This window comes from Xenopus laevis, chromosome 4L (genome assembly GCF_017654675.1).
Source record: "Xenopus laevis strain J_2021 chromosome 4L, Xenopus_laevis_v10.1, whole genome shotgun sequence".
NCBI classification, from domain to species: Eukaryota; Metazoa; Chordata; class Amphibia; order Anura; family Pipidae; genus Xenopus; species Xenopus laevis.
Genome location: NC_054377.1, coordinates 50,890,007 through 50,907,647, shown reverse-complemented (window position 1 = coordinate 50,907,647; position 17,641 = coordinate 50,890,007). Strand labels below are relative to the sequence as shown.

Sequence of the window (17,641 nt, the reverse complement as noted above, 5' to 3'; positions counted from 1 at the left end):
TTAAAGTGACATCACCAGTGTTAGGTTGTAGGCTATTCTGTTAAAATATCCAAAAGGTTTCCCTTTGTCTTAACCTCATTAGACAATCACCTCCCTTATATGTGGCCAGTACTAATTCCAAACATACATTTGTAGTTCCACTAGTGTCCCCATTTTGTTTTTCAGTATAATACCTAGAAACACTTTGATTTGTTCTTTTGGCCTTAATATTTTGGATACGCTCACCAATCCTACATCCAACCTGACCATTTCGTTCTACCTACATATATTTTTTTGCATGGGCAAATCAGTAAATATATAATGTAAACGGAGTCACAATTTGCATAACCATCTATCAGAGGGATCAGGCTATACATCTCTTACGTTCACATTTGAAAGTGCCCTTTACAGGGCCGCCATCAGAAATCAAAGGGCCCCATACAAAAAAATTTCCTGGGCCCCCTGGGCTGCGCCCACCGCAAGCCCCGCCTACAGGTCCTCACTCCCCACCCCACAGGTCCACCCCCCACCACACACTAAAAAAAAACAAATATTGGTGGCTACGGTTCCCACATGTTAATAAAAAAATATTGGTGGTCAGGGCCCCCCCCATTAAAAAAACATTTGTGGTCAGGGCCCCCCATTAAAAAATATTGGTGGCTAGGACCCCACATGGGGAAAAAAATTGGTGGCTAGGGCCCCCCCCCCACATTATAAGAAAATTGGTGGCCAGGTCCCCACTTAAATGTCCATATAAAAAAACTTGCACCCCCAGAAGTTTAAAAAACATTTGGTGCCCAGGGCCCCACCACACAACAGGAACCAGAAAGGGTTACCTTTAGGGGGGCCCTGCCATGTTACACTTACTTTATTAGTGTTGTCCACCTACTGTCAGTGAGCTGCCAACTACAGAAGGGAGGAGGGGAGCACAGGTGGCTGCATCTTCTTCCAGTGACAGCATTTTCTTCTCTTATTGGTCACAGAATTTCAAGTCCTGGTAAAGTTGCATGGTGATTGGATGAGCTGGAGGAGAAACCTCAGCTATCCAATCCCTGAGTAGCTCAGCCGGGACTTAAACTCAGTGACCAATAAGGGGAAGTAATGGACAGTAGATTCCTCCCCTCGTGCTCCCGTCCTGCCTTCCCGGAGTCAGCAGCTCTCAGAAGGCAAGGGGGCAAGGCTAATCAAGAAAGTGCAACGTGGCAGGGCCCCGCTTACCCTCGGGCCCCCTACAACTCTCCCCCCTGTCCCCCCCCCGATGGCGGCCCTGGCCCTTTATATTGAAATGATTTTAGGTGTTCTTTTTCTTACCCCATGCACTAGAGCAGTGGCTCAAGAATAACATCTTGATCACCAACTCCTTGCATGTTGCTCCCAGTTGCCTCAAAGCAGGTGCTTATTTTTGAATTCCTGGTTTGGAGACAAGTTTTAGTTGCATAAAACATTGCATATAAAGTCCTTTATAGTTTTCACTTTTCTAAAGCACACTAATGGTTGTCTAACATACTCTTAATACTGAATCTGCTGTAACCAGATGCCAATGTTTGTATATAATCCTTTTTAAATCACTACTTGCTTCATTATATTTGGTACAAAGGGTAACTTTCTTTTTTTTTTTATCCCTTACAATAACCAATTTTTGTAATCTATGGATATTAAACATTTTTACTATTGCTGCCTTAGTAAACTTTTGGTCATATGAAGTAGGGCCGGAACTAGGGGTAGGCAGAAGAGGCACGTGCCTAGGGCGCAAAGGTGGAGGGGCGCCAGGCACGTACCTCTTCCGACGCCTACCCCTAGTTCCAGAAGCTGTGGCAGCAGTTTTTCTCCTATTCCGAGTGTGTGCGTCCTCTGCGCATGCGCATTTGTGTGTCCTCTGTGCACGTTCGTGTGTCATCGGCGCAGTCATTAGTGCATGCGCATTCGCTCGTCAGTGGCACATGCGCTCTTCAATACAGCAGGGGGGCGACGTAGTCGGCCAGGTTGCCTGGGGCGCCTGGCTGACTTGGCCCGACACTGAAGTAACGTTTATAGATTTTATTTATTTTTATCCCTAAGTGAATGAAGGTTGCTTTTTTCCATTTCCCTTAATGTACATTACTATTTTTAGGTTTTAGAACCCTTACATTCTTTTTACTTTTCTTGATTTTCTTTTCGCATGGGTTACTACAATCCCTTCAGGATATAAGAATATGATTTCTACTGTTTTCTTTAATATGAGGTACCCATATACTATACAGTACTATCCACTCAAAATATATCTTACTTGCCTCTAATCGTTCTTTGGGATATCTCTCACCATTTTGTTATGCCCCCATAAATGTCAATTTGTTACACTTTCAGTTTTTTAATATGTATTTATGTAATATATATCTATTGTCTATTGATTTATTTTCAGGGTTTACTGTATCAAAATCCTAACAAATGGAGCTTAACTTTGCAGACGTACGTTCAACTCACTATGTTGGATATTCACACCAAACCATCAGTACGTTTGGGAGGGGTACATAAAGTGGTATAAAGTGTGACACAATTTTGGAACATTTAAAAAAAATGCTCTCCATGTTATCCCCAAAAAATCCCTTATGTTTTTTTTTGTTTTTTTTTAATTTCATCCTATATACAGTAGTTTGGAAGGTACAGTAAATTGAACTTCTGCCCAGTCTTGCTTAGGGCACTTTGGTAATGGGGTAACTCAGGCAGCCTAGAAGTTTGGCTTACTGTACCAAGAGCATTTATATATATATATATACAGTATATATATATATATATATATATATATATATATATATATATATATATATATACATATATATAGATATATCCTAAGGCCATACATTTTATTTATTTATGTATATACTGTGTATACATACAGTACATGAGAAAGGTCTCTTCTTTTTTTTTTTTTGCTGGATAATGAGAAAAACTGGAAATGCACACCATAGAATTGGTACGGACGTCTTTACGATTTACAGTGCAAAGTATATCTTTGTAGAAAACTTGTATCAAAGGTAGTGATGATTAGTTTTTTTTTACAGACAATAATATATGATATGAAATATATAATGTAATAATAATAATTTTGTGTCAGCCATTAAGCCACAGTTAACTTTTTTCCCCTTCAACTCTACTTTAACCAGAATTCTTACTGGCCTTCATTGTGGTCCTCATGACAATGCAGAAACAGTGGTGCTCCGCCAATGAGGCGAGCTGAGGCGAGCTCAGGCGTTAGCGTGAGGTACGTTTCCAGGGGCGGCAAAAAGCCGCTCCTGGTACTTTTAAGAACCGAATTTCCGGTTTTGAACCCGCAAATTCGGCTTTACTAGTGCGAGTGCAGTTGCACTCTCCGCACTTGTGTTCCGCACAATGGCTGATTGGTTACAGTATTTATTCAGTTTAGCATGCTTTTGCAAAATCGGTTAACAGTGACAAATAACATTTTGTACGTATTTGCTGTTGGATTCAAATGTTGACACAAATACATTAAAGGGGTGGTTCACCTTTCAGTTAATTTTTAGTGTGTTGTACAATGGCCAATTCTAAGCAACTTTTCAATATTTCCAACTTTTCAAGTCTTCATTATTTATTTTTTAGTGTTTTTAAATGCTTTGCCTTTTTCGTCTGATTCTTTCCACCTTTCAAATGGGGGTCACTGACCCCATCTAAAAACAAATGGACTGTAAAGCTACAAATGTATAGTCATTGCTACTTTGTATTACTCATCTTTGTATTCAGGCCATCTATTCATATTCCTGTCTCTTATTCATATCAATGCATGGTTGCTAGGGTTATTGGGACCCTAGCAACCAAATTACTAATATAGCAAACTAGAAAGCTGCTGAATAAAAATCTAAATAACTCAAAAACTGTAAGTAATAAAAAAATAAAACTAATTGCAATCGGGAGATCCATTGTTAGAGAAATAAATTCTGTTACTGAGGAGCAAAATTGGGTTATTTTAGTGCAAGTCCATACCATATGAAATAAGTGTGCCAGGGATTGGTGGCATGTAGGGCATTCATCCTCAAATGTGGGGGAAATCCTGTGAATTTGAATTTGGTGTGCATAGAAGGAAGATAATGGTTTTTGTAGTGTTGAGGAGTGAACCAGTTCTTCCAGTTTCCTCGGGGAGGTAACAATTGGGGTGGTGGGAATTGAGCTTGCACTGCGTGCCTTAGTTGTAAGTATTGGAAGAACATAGTGTTAGGGAGCGCAAAGATTTGTTTAAGCGTGCCAAAGTCCCTTATACCCGGCCCTTGTATAATATCGCTCACGTATTTTATTTTGTGGGAGGCCCAGAGCTGAGGGTCTGGGATTGTTTCCAGATGTGGTAGCATTCGGGTTGCACCAGAGAGGTGTGTAGTTGGAGCAATAGTTCTGTGGTTTGGGGAATAGATTTAGAGCTGTTTTCCATGCCCATACAATTTCCCTCATGGCAGAAGTTATTTTATTAGTATATGTACAGCCTCTATATAGCAAGTTTTTAAGGCCTTCGTATGAACCCACAATCTGGGCCTCTATCCTCATTGCCGGGTTGTCCATGCCCACCACCAGGCAGTGTTAAGTTTGGCTGCTAGGTAATATAGGAACATGTTGGGGGCTGCCAGGCCACCCATATCCTTGGGGAGTTGTAGTTTCATTAGGCTAATTTTCGGGATGGATCTATTCCAATACAGCTGTGAGAGCAGAGTTCTTATCTTGAGGAAGGTTGTAGAGGGTATTTTCTTTGGTGACTGTCTGAATATAGATACATTTTGGCAGTCTAGTCATTTTGAATAAGTTGATACAGCCCAAGACTGAGATTGGGAGTCCTGGACAGGCTTTAACTTTTCTTTCCAGGAGATTTATGAGTTGTTCTAAATTTAATTCTAGAAATTTGTTTGTATCCACATATATCATTACTCCCAGATATTTGAACTGGGTAGCCCATTGTAAGCCTCCAGGAAGTGATGGTGGTGGTGTCGGGTGTTTGTCTATTGCAAAAAGGTTAGATTTTTGCCAGTTAATTTTCAGGCCAGAAAATCTAGTATGCATGTTTATTGTAGACAGAGCCGCCACCAAGTCTGTTTGAGGATTGGCAAGGTTTAGTAGGGTTTCGTCCGCAAACAATGACATTATTTCAGTTAGTGGCCCCAGTTTAAGTCTTGTTATATCCTCTGAGTTACGGATCTTAATTGCCAGTGGTTCCATTGCTATTGCAAATAAAAGTGGCGAAAGGGGGCATCCCTGCCTTGTACCCCTGTTCAATCTAAAAAGTGGTGATATATTTAGGTTAGTCGTATTATAGCTTCAGGGTCCTTGTATAGTGCCTGTATCCATTTTATCATATTTGTTCTGAAGCCAAAGGCTTGTAGGGTCTCCCATAGGTATGGCCATTCCAGTCGAATGCCTTTTCATTGTCTAAAGTGGCTATGACTCTGGTGCCTGAGTTGTCATGTTGTATAGATATATTGGCATATAATCTGCATACATTTTTTTTTTGAATATTCTTTATTTATTAATATAGAGACGTAAAAGAAAGATACAGAAGAGAAAAGAAAAAAAGGATGGGGAAAGATGTAGGGATGAAGCATTGCAATCATTTACACAATAAAAACATCCAATACATCGTAGTACGGAAACCAAGTATAGATGTACATAGTCACATATCAACAAAATATTTCATATTTCAACAAATAATAAACACCACAAACCTATACGGTCTAAAAAGTAGCTTAGGGGCAAGAGAAAATTTAAGATAAGAAGTTAAAAACATATCCTGTGATTATCATAATCCAGATTTTGATATTGAATAAACAATATCCACGGCTTCCAAACGGACCAATATTTCCCACTTTAATTTCTTAAAATATAAGCAATTTCCTCTAACTTTCGGGTTTCTTCTATTTTGTGTATCCACTCAATATATGTAGGAGGTATAGGAGACTTCCATTTGCATGGAATTAAAGCCTTGGCTGACTGAATAAGATGCAGAAAAAGCTCATTATGTATTATCTCATTAGATCTTATATCTAAGTGGAACAAAATCAATAAGGGTTTACGAGTATCAATCTCAATCCCAGTGAGATCCTTTATGGTTCTGCCCACTAACGACCAATATTCCCTAAATTTCACACATTCGATCCAAAGATGAACAAAGGTACCTTCAAACAAATTACATCTCCAACATTCTTTACTATGATCCGGGTATATCTGAAATAAACGTACTGGTGTGTAATACCATCTAGTTACTAATTTAGACAGAGTTCCCTTTGTCCTAGACGCTCTCGAACTTTTGTGCAGTGATTTAAAAATTCCACTCCCATTTATTTCTCCCAATTTTTTATGCAGGGCGGATCAGGAAGATTTTGTGCTTGTATAATCAATTTGTAGATTACAGATAAAGGTATACTTATCGGGCATATACCTTCCATTATATTTTCCCAACTGGTATTTTCTCTTTCCCAACCTATGCGGGTAATAGATGATAGATAATGGGATATTTGGTTGTAACACAAAAGGTCTCTAGGATGTCTCCCCCATCTTTTCTGTACTTTTGTCAAGGACAATCTCATCCCTCTTTTAAAAAAATCTTTCAATTTGATGGGTTTAGTATCATATTGTTTCCAATTTACAAATGTGCCCTGATCTAAACTCGGCAGGAACTCAGGATTCATAGTCAAAGGTTGGAGTTTATAAGGCTTAGGGGTAAGATCCTCTCTGCTTGAAAACCATATATCCAAAGTCGGTTTTATAGTGGGATGGTTCCGGACGTATTTTCTGGTCACTTCTTTATTAGTCCACAAAAGGTTTTCTAGAGGGATGTCAACATGGGCTTTTTCTATTTCTAATGAAGCTTTTGGTTCTTTTGTATTATACCATGCTAATACTCTAACCAGATGTATTGCTCTGTAATACGTAAATGGGTCTGGAATTGCTAGGCCTCCCTTATCTTTTGGGCGTATGAAATTATTGTATTTAATCCTAGGACTTTTATCTGACCATATATATCTAGAAATCATTGATTTAAGGGAGGTAAAAAAAAGCTTGCGGTATATGGACTGGTAATACTTGAAGTGGGTAAAGAATTTTTGGCATTAGTATCATTTTAACCGTTTGTACTCTACCGAACCATGACAATCTTAATTTCTTCCAATTTTCTATTTTATGCTCCAATACCTTGAGCAGTGGGATAAAACTTTCTTGGTATACTAAATTAGATTTGGTTGGTATTTTAACACCTAAATATTTTATAGCATTATTAGTCCAGCGAAATGGAAAGTTGTGTTCTAACAGAGTTTGGGATTGAATTGGCAAATTAATGTTCATATCTTTCGATTTACTAAAATTTATTTTAAAATTTGAAAGTTTCCCAAATAACTTAAATAATACCATTATATTAGGTACGGTAATATTTGGTTTAGTAATAAATAATAATAAATCATCCGCAAACGCTGCTATTTTATACTCTCTGTTCTTAACAATTATGCCTGCAATATCTGGATTTTGTCTAATATGAGATAATAAGGTCTTTAGAACTAAAACAAACAGTAAAGGGGAGAGCGGGCACCCCTGCCTAGTCCCATTAGCAATTTCAATTTTGGGAGATAATATGCCATTAACTCTTATTCTGGCCGTGGGATTTTTGTATAATGCTAAAATTCTGTTTTTCATTATATTCCCAATTCCAAATCCTGATAAAGTGGCTTCCAAAAATGGCCAGGAAACCCTGTCGAAGGCTTTTTCCGCATCCGTAGTAAGGAGAAAGGATGGGTTGTTTTTTTCGATAGCATAATGCATTAAAGAAATTACCTTAACAGTGTTTTCCTTTCCTTCTCTCCTAGGAATAAAGCCTGTCTGATCGGGGTGGATGAGTAGAGGCAAGTACTTTTTTAACCTTTCTGTGATCATTTTGGCATATATCTTGAGATCAACATTGATTAAAGATATGGGACGGTAACTGGTACATTGTTGAGGATCCTTGTCCGGTTTAGGAATAACCGTGATATGCGCTTCTGTCGCTTGGGGATGAAAGCCATTATCCTTATTTATGGAATTAAAATAAGATAAAAGTATCAGTGCTAATGTATCTTTATAGGTCTTATAATAAAGGGCTCCATACCCATCTGGGCCAGGGCTCTTCACTGATGCTAGTGAGTCAATTGTAGTACATATTTCCTCTAATGTAAATGGGCTATCCAGTATATCTTTTGTTGAGCTGACATAGTTTTTAACTTAGCTTCTTCAATGAAATTGGAGATTTCATGGCACAACTGAGAAGAGGGTGCTCCCTTTTGAAGTTTATATAAAGATTGGTAAAACTGCTGAAAACAACTTGCTATTTCCGTAGTAGCATATCCAGTGTGTTGCTGCTGGTCTTTGATTGACATTATATTTGTATTGGGTTCGAAAAGTGTTTGGTAGGTTTTTTGTTAAACTCATAAAATGCATGTTTACTTCTCATATACGCTTTATACGTATATTGGTCAAGTAAAGATTTTAATTGTACCCTTTTACTTTCTAAGGTCGTGAGTATTTGCTTTGCTAAGCTCTCTTTATGTGTTTGTTCTAAATTACGTATTTCTGCAATAAGAACATTTATGTCCTTCTCCCTTTGTTTTTTCTGGACACTACATAATGCTATAATATTCCCCCTCAATACACATTTTAATGTTTCCCATAAGGTTTTTGCGGATACATCTGATGTCTAATTTTTTTCCAATATTTTGGCAATCATTGCATTTATCAGTTGCTTAGTATCCTGTTTGTGGATCAATGTATCATTAAATTTCCAATTAAATTCTGGCTTAGAAGTATTAGGAATATTAAATGAGGTTGTGACTGGGGGGTGATCCGACACGGTAGTTGGGCCTATATCTGACTGATAAAACAAATGCAACCAATTTTGTGAGATAAGAAAATAATCAATTCTAGTATAACCTTGATGAGCTTTTGAAAAATGTGTATAATCCTGCGTCTTTGGATGAAAGCTACGCCATATATCCACCAAGCCAAAAGACGTGAGAGCCATCTTAATACCCTTCAGACCCCTATAAGATATATTCGTCTTAGACTTAGAGGAGTCAACTAAAGGGTTCAGTGTGACATTCAAATCTCCTCCCAAAATCAGAAGACCTTCTGTAAAAGTTTCAATAAGGTTTAGAGCCTTCTGAATAAACGTAGATTGCCCATGGTTAGGTACATACATATTTACTATTGTAACCTTAAAACCAGCAATTGATCCCTTTATAGCCAACAATCTTCCTTCTGCATCTACTAATTTATCCTTAAATTGAAATGGGATATCTTTATGTAACAATATCATCACTCCCAAACTTTTTTTATCAGGATTGTTATTAGTATATATAGTAGGATAATGTTTAACTACTAACTGAGGGGCTAGTTCCATTTCTAGTGATCCCAGGGTAAGGTCAATTCTGGACAAAGTTTTGTGTGTGGCACTATAGCAGGTATACTGTGCCACCTCTGGGTGTCTGGAATGCCACAAGTCCGTTAAGTTGAATGTATCAGCCCATCTAGCCAGGGATGGATCATGTCTTGTGGGTTTGGGTAGCCTATCCAAGTTTGGATTAATGACAATATTAAAATCACCCATTATTATCACTGGGGCTAATGGGATTGTTGCTATTTTTTCCATTATGGTATGGAGTATGTCCTCACAATAGGGGATATATATTGACAATAGTGAGTAGTTTACCATGTATTTGCCCTTTTATGATCAGGTATCTTCCCCCTGGGTCTGAAATTACATGGTGAAGGGTGCATAGGTATGATTTGGCTATGAGTATGGAGACACCACGTGAGTATGTAGACAATGGGGAATGGTATGATGCTCATATCGATGGTCTCTTAAGGGTGTTCAGTTTCCTGCCATCCAGGGGGGTTTCCTGTAATAGGATAATGTGCGGGTGGTTTCTTTTCAAGAAGTTGTTCATTAGGCCCCTTTTAATTGATGTACCCAGGCCTTTAACATTCCATGAGATGATAGTTATTTCCACCATGATTTGAGGATAGTGTATTTTTGGCCATTAATGTATGTATAATAGATTGTATTATTGGCTGTGACTGACCAGCATGTGTGTGTACTCATTTGATTTGATTTTAGGTAGAGTGTCAATCTGCAGAAAATTTTTAACATAACATTCCCTTGTCCCTCCCCATCCACTATCGTACCCAACATTTGTGATAGTGGATATATACCCATAACTTAGAAAATAACCTGATATACGTGGACTAGAATCCAGATAAGTGCTGTCAAGTTGAAAAGTGGGAGCTCTTCAGTTCCGTGCCCTTTCTAGAGTTATCAGAGCCATTTGTAGTGTAGTAACTGTGTTTATGTTGTCATCGGTTGCTTCCCCCCCCCCCAGATTTCATCTCTGTGGTGACCCAGGCTGTCTGGTGTCCAGCCATGTAACTTGTTTCTTCGGGGGAATTTAATAAGTGAGTTTAGCCGGGAATATCATGGCATAGGGGAGGTGTAGGTTCTGTAGTCGTTTTTTCACATCAGTGAATTTCATTCTTTGTTTCCTGATTTCCAGCGAGAACTCTGGGTAGATTGATATCCTGCCATTTTCATATGTGAGGTTGCCCTTTTTCCTGGCTTCTTGTAGCATTGTGTCCCTGTCCTTGTAGTTAAGGAGCAGGGCTATCAAGGAACGTGGGGGTGCCCCTGGTGGCGGCGGCCGCACTGGTATTCTGTGGGCTCTTTCAATGGTATAGGCCGTAGAGAAGGTATTAGAGCCAAAAGTTTCTTTCAGCCATTGTTCTATGAATTGCTCTGGTTTGCGACCTTCCACTCTCTCTGGCATCCCTACTATTCTGATGTTATTTCGCCTCAGTGTATTCTCCAAATCATCTGTTTTTACCTCCATTTCTGCTATTCTACGGGCCATAGATTGTAGAGTGCTGGGCATGGGCTGGATGGTGCCCTCTATGTCACTGACTCTCCTCTCTACTTCTTGTGTGCATTCACGTATTTTTTGTATGTCATGATGCATTATATTAATATCAGCCTTTAGTTCATCCATCTTTCCAATGGTAGTGGCATGGTTAGATGATATTAATGCCATTAGCTCTTAGAGGGTAGGTTGTGGAGCTACTTCTGTCCCAGGGCATGTATCTCTGCCTCTATGTGCTATGTGTTGGGCAGGGGGGGTTTCCATTGGAGTTAGTGTGATCTGCCTCAGGGATCTGTGGCTTACTTGCCATTAGTGTTTCTCTGGCATACCTTTCCAGCCACTTTGCTGCTCCGCCGCCAGTTCCTATCTCCCTGCCTCCCTGCCTCCTGATTCAGTTTAGCTCCGTTGCGGCTGCCATCTTGGATGCGCTCCGTGGGCGAAGGAGATGTGCGCCGTGTTGTCTGTGGCTTGTTTTTCCCCATCCTGTCAGTACTTACGGTTTCAGGAGAGGTAGGTTTTGCTTTGTGGGGGTTCAGTTGACTCTGGTGCAGGTATTAATGTGCGGTAATTCGGGCACGGACCGCGGAGCTCTTTACTATGCGACTGCACTGCGTGTCATGCGGCCACGCCCCCCCCCTTTATGTTCCTTCTTAGCAGATCTCAATAGGGATTGCCTGTGTCTTTGTAAAATACTATCTTTTATTTCAGCAAATATTTATTATAGCCAACAAACTTCATTAGAATATTTGCACTCAAAATGCTATACTCAGATGCTATCCTAAACAACTGGAATTTAATCCCCTGGAATGCAGAGAGAAACCTTTTAATTAACTCTTGTGTATTGTACAGCTGCAAAATGCCAGAAATGGATAATGCCATTTTAACAGAATGGTTTGAGTGGATTGTAAAGAACATCGACACCTCGGTTGATTTAATCGGTAATACCCTCCTCTGCTGTGATGTATTAGCTGTACCAGTGTTATTTTCATGTTGTTTCCTTTTGTCCTTTGACTTTTTGCTAACATATATGTTGAGTAGTTTCTATATACTGCTATATGTGCTATACAGTAATATAACATATTGGTACTTACCAACTAACAGAAAAGGGTTTACACAGTGGAAACAGGAAGTTTAGTGAGCCCTACAACCTGTAATGTAAGCTTACAGCCTGTAATGTAATGACACAATTGACACATGTTAAAGGGGCGGTTGGCCTTTAAGTGAACTTTTAGTGTGTTATAGAATGGCCAGTTCTAAGCAACTTTTCAGTTGGCCTTCATTTTTTTTTTAGTTTCTAAATTATTTACCGCCCTCTGACTCTTTCCAGCTTTTAAATGGGGGTCACTGACCCCATCTAAAAACAAATGGGCACTCTGTATTTTAGTATATTTTTTTTACTGTAGTGACATGCTAAGACAATTTGCAACTGGTTATCCTTTTCTTATTTTTGGAGGTTTTTGTATTATTTACATTGTATGAAGTTGTTATGCAGCTATCAGGACTGACATTTAATTGTAAGGACCCAAGTTGAAGATGAATAGTAGAGGGCTTTTTTTTACTTATATTTATTAAGAAATTTTCCTTTTTTCCAGATAAACAAGTACAGAACAAGAAGAACACATTAAAAGAAGAAAAAATACAAATACAAACATCACAAAAACAACAACAAAACTCATTTGATGTCCATTGGTAGGCTAAGCATATATATTCATATCCGGCCTTATTCTCTGTTTCATTGTCTGTAGCCACTCCTCTCCTTCATCTATATGTTCTAACACTTAGCCATATTCCATCACCATTTTAGTATTATTCCTTTATAAGGAATTCCTCTTTTAAAGCTTCCAAATATATATATGGGCTTCTCACCCCCCATTTGAAGCCCACATAATCTTCAAGAGATGTTGGTAGCCCGTTTCAGCCGTCTTATCCACAGTTTGTGACTCTTATGTGATAAGTGATAAAAGAAAGAGAAAAAAAAAAGTGTATGTCTCAAGTTAAATAAATATCATTTATGTATCATTGATAAGAAGTGGGTAAATAAAAAAAAGTGAAAAAACATGTGCGTGATAATAAAGTGCATAGTGTGCAGTGTAATTGCCTACCTTACCTAGTGAGTACTCCCCTATTTACTGGGGATCCTTTATACTGTGCTCCTCTTGTGTATACGTGCCATCATAAAAGTGTACAAATCTATGTGATAGATCATATATGTGCCCCTGTGCATTCTATAATGTATATAGGAAGAAAAAAAAACAAAAAAAACAAAAAAAAACACACTTATGTGCATAGCTATAAGTCAGTGTCCATGACAATGTTCTTAGCTGCTACCACCTCCTTTACCACTAATTTCACGTGTTGTGGAAACGGAACACCCAATAATTATGTCTCTTAGGATAGTGGTTTTATCATCCAATTTTCCTATTATTTTTCTGGCTGTCATGTTTTCTAAAGAGAAAGACTATTCAGTCTTTGGCATGTTAGCAAAATCTTCAAGTTCCCATATAGACCATGTTTTAAGGTATTGAGGAGTTGTATTTTGTAAATGGGCTATATTTGCTTCAAACCGCTTATTGGCATTCACTCTATCAATAATTTCCTTAATACTCAGACACTCAGGGGATTTCCACTTAGATGCTATCGCTATTCGAGCAGCTGTCAAAATATGGTTTGCCAACTTTTGGCTAGATTTTGATAAGCCCACAAAGGGTCTGCCCAATAAGAAGGTAATTATATCTAGTGGGACTTGTCAGTATTCTGTCTAGTATCTTCTTAATTTCTATCCATACTGGTTTAACAATTGGGCATTCCCAAAAGATATGAGGTAATGTACCTATTTCTCCACAAATGCTCCAGCATTGGGGCGTATGCTCTGGAAATAGCTTATGTAATCTATCGGGGGTGTAATACCAGAACATCAGTATCTTATAGATATGTTCTTTTTGTCTTAAGCATGTGCTCATTTGCTTTGCATTACACCAGATACCCACCCAATCTTTTTGAGACAATCGGTTCATTGTTTTTATGTTCCACTTAACCATATACTTATGATGTCCCATACCTATTATGGATTGTCTATTAAGAAGCCTGTATATCTTAGAGATAAGTCCCTTTTGTGGTAGGCCCTTCTTAGCTAATATTTCAAATGCTGGACTCCCAGCTTCTTTTGCATTAATACAATATGGATTTATAAAGTGACGTAATTGGAGATATTCGAATTGATATAAAGTGGAGTTTGGCATTAAATTTTTTAATTCCTGAAAAGTTAAAGGCGTATAGGTGAGTTCATCTAGCAATTCTCTTATTGTGAGTATGCCTGTCCGCCCCCACCCCCACCGCCTGCAGAAAGATGTATTCATCCCTGGAGGAAAATTTGGGTTTTGTAGATAGCTTGTATTCAAAAAATATTGTGACATCAACTCCCGTTTATGCCTTAATTTATACCAAATCTTCATAGTAAGCTGTGTGGTTGGCAGCAAACCCTTTCCTACCTTATCTTTAATGCTAGCTGCCCATATTCGTGCATTAATAGGGATTTCCAGTGCCACTGAGTTTTCAATGTTAACCCAGGCACTAGGAAAAATCTGAGATGACCAGGCCATCACTTGTCTTATTTGTGCTGCCTCATAGTATGTCTGTATACAGGGCACTCCTAAGCCTCCTGAGGCCACAAGACTGATCTAGCTATTCTATGACTTTTTTGTCTCCAAATAAATTTATGAAATATATTTTAAATCTCTTTTAATGTCCTCTTAGGCACCATAACCGGCAGGGTTTCAAATAAATATAAAAATTTTGGTAGGATACTCATTTTAATTGCCGTGATTCTTCCAAACCAAGATATCGAGAAATGAGCCCACTTCACAAACAATTGCTTAGTTAGATTTATGAGAGGATTAAAGTTGGTTTGATATAATGATTCATATTTTGTTGTAATTTGAACGCCCAAATAAGTAATTGAATTCTTTTTCCATCTATAGTCAGAATTAGCCTTCAGAGTTTGAAGCTCTCCTACAGGTACATTTAAGAATAGGGCCTCAGATTTTGACAGATTTAATTTATAACCTGAGAATATACTTAATTCCTTTATCAGGGCGTGCAAACTAGACAACGATGCAGTTGGATGGGTTAGTGACAAAATGACGTCGTCAGCAAAAAGTGCAATTTTAAACTGATTAGGTCCAAGAGGCACCCCTGTTATATTAGGGCTCTCTCTTATCGCTGCTGCCAGTGGTTCAATACTCAGTGCATATAACAGGGGCGAAAGAGGGCACCCTTGCCTCGTGCCATTTGTTATTGAGATAGGCTTATCTGATTGACCGGCCAACTTTAACTGGGTTGAAGGTTGGCTATAGAGATTTTTAAGGGCTTCAAAGAATGGGCCTTTTAGATTAAAGTTAGTAAGCAATGTGAATAGATAGGTCCAGTTTAGCCCATCGAATGCTTTTTCAGCATCCAAACTTAAGATGACAGCTGGAGTGCCTGTTCTATTAAGTATTTCAATAAGGTTGATCACCCTTCTTGTATTATCCCCCGCCTGACGTCCTTCTATAAATTCTACCTGGTCTTGATTTATTAACTTTGGCATTATCGGAGCTTATCTATTGGCCAAAATTTTTGAGAAAAGTTTAAGATCTGAATTTAGGAGGGCTATGGGTCTATAATTTGTGCATTGTGTCGGGTCTTTACCTTCTTTGGGTATAAGAGAAAGATATGACGTCTGAGTGGAATTCGGTATTGGATTTCCTTGCATATACTGATTAAAAAGTTTTACCATATAGGGAGAGAGAATATGTGAAAATAGTTTATAGTATCTATAAGGTAGCCCATCTGGTCCCGGGGTTTTACCATTTGGCATACCTTTAAATACCTGTGTTAGCTCTTCCAATGTTATATCCTTATTTAATAGTTGCAGATCCTCCAGTTGGAATTTAGGCAATTTAAGATCTTTTAAGAAATCGTTGGTGGAACCTACAGCAATATTATTGTTTAATGGGGTAGATTTCGATAAGTTATATAAATTGTAATAAAATTCATGAAACCGAGTCCCAATTCGAACTGGGTCATAAGTAAGTTGCCCTTTTTTAGTTTGAATTACATTAATACGTGACGATGCTTGTTGGTCTTTAAGCTTCCTCGCTAATAAAGTATGCTGCCTTTCCCCTTTTTCATAGAAGGTCTGCTTTGTCCAAATTATAGCTTTAGAGACCTCAGCTTTTTTGACATTTGCTAGGTTGTTCCTCAAATTGATAATTTGATCTAGAATAGATTCCGCACCACATACCGTATATACTCGTGTATAAGCCGAGTTTTTCAGCACCCAAAATGTGCTGAAAAACTCTATCTCGGCTTATACTCGCGTCAAATAACACAAACAAAGCTCTTAACAGTATAACCCCCAATTTCCCCTGTCCCTTGTGAACCGATCTTATTAGCAAACACCTTTTCTATGCAGCGTGCACAAACTTACTTGTTAGAACTCTAAATGGATGCAGCGTGAGTGTAACGTGACACGCTGATAGGGAGGTGCTGGACTGCAGGAGCACAAGGGACCGTGGCAAAAGAACACAACGAGGAAAGGGAAGTGGCTGCTGAATTGAAGAAGGTGGGGGCTAGAGTAAATCTGTAAGAAGCCATTTCGGAAGAAAGGCTAGCTAAAGTTGGAGAAGAGGCACAAGAATGTGAGTATAATATAGAAGCGCCACTGTTCAGGAGAAGGGGAGTTGCAGGGGGAAAGAGTTAAAAGCAGTCTGGAGAGGCAGCCTGAAGAGACTGGGAAACAATACCACTGCAAACTACTCCTACACATTTGTGTGTGCTTAACACATTTCCCTCATTTAACGTTTACTACTTTCTCAAGAGGCCATGGTTTTGTAGACTCCACCATCTACAATTTTCTTATTCCTCCTATTCTCATTAATCAAGCAGTTGGGTGTGTTTATCCTTTTCAATTGATGGTCACTACTAAATATTTTTAGAATCTACTTTAGTCTATTATTAACTTATATCTATTAGCACTGCACTTTATATCATCAGTATATTATGACTCAATTTTAATTAATTGTTTAAATTGTCCTCAGTCAATATTATTAATAATCAATTTATTAAAGCAATGAGTACTATTTATCTAGGTGTTTTTAAATTTTAAATTGGGATTTTCATATTAATTCCTAATCAATTAATGGGGATTAATTACGGTAATTCATTTGCATTGCACTTTATAATTTAATATTATTTATTAATCAAATGATTTAACCTACTCATGCCTCCATTTTTGATTATTGAAACTTACCAGTAGCTGCTGCATTTCTCACCCTAGGCTTATACTCGAGTCAATAAGTTTCCCAGTTTTCGTAGGTAAAATTAGGTGCCTCGGCTTATACTCGGGTCGGCTTATACTCGGGTATATACGGTAGATTATATTGTGATTCTAAATCTCTGAGTTTCCTATGCATGGAAAGATAGATCCCTACTTTCTCTTTCCGTTTACTAGCGGTCAGCGCGATAAGATGGCCCCTAATTGTAGCCTTATGGTCTTCCCATAATGTAGTCAGATTATGCACTGATCCCTCATTTAATTGGAAATATTCCTTTAAACTCGATTCAGTTTGTTTAAGAGCCTCTAGATTATGTAATATAGTCTAGTTAAAGTAGAAGGGTTTAACAGAAATATAAGCAATAAAAAAAAAAACAAGAGTCGCAAAATTACTGCATAATATTTAATTTGATTTTTGGTTGCTGGGACAGTGGCCCCAACACTTGCAAGT

General features: G+C 38.3%; 1 protein-coding gene across 1 annotated transcript in view; it reads left to right on the top strand.

The window, feature by feature from the left end:
- LOC108713505 (thymidine kinase 2, mitochondrial-like) overlaps positions 1 to 17,641 on the top strand; it is a 45,294-nt gene that overhangs the window by 18,053 nt on the left and 9,600 nt on the right. Inside the window, exons 2-5 of the mRNA XM_041591037.1 lie at positions 2,378 to 2,467; positions 2,609 to 2,616; positions 2,925 to 2,990; positions 11,727 to 11,815. Of these exons, the coding sequence (XP_041446971.1) occupies positions 2,378 to 2,467; positions 2,609 to 2,616; positions 2,925 to 2,990; positions 11,727 to 11,815 (253 nt within the window). The remainder of the gene's footprint in view (positions 1 to 2,377; positions 2,468 to 2,608; positions 2,617 to 2,924; positions 2,991 to 11,726; positions 11,816 to 17,641) is intronic.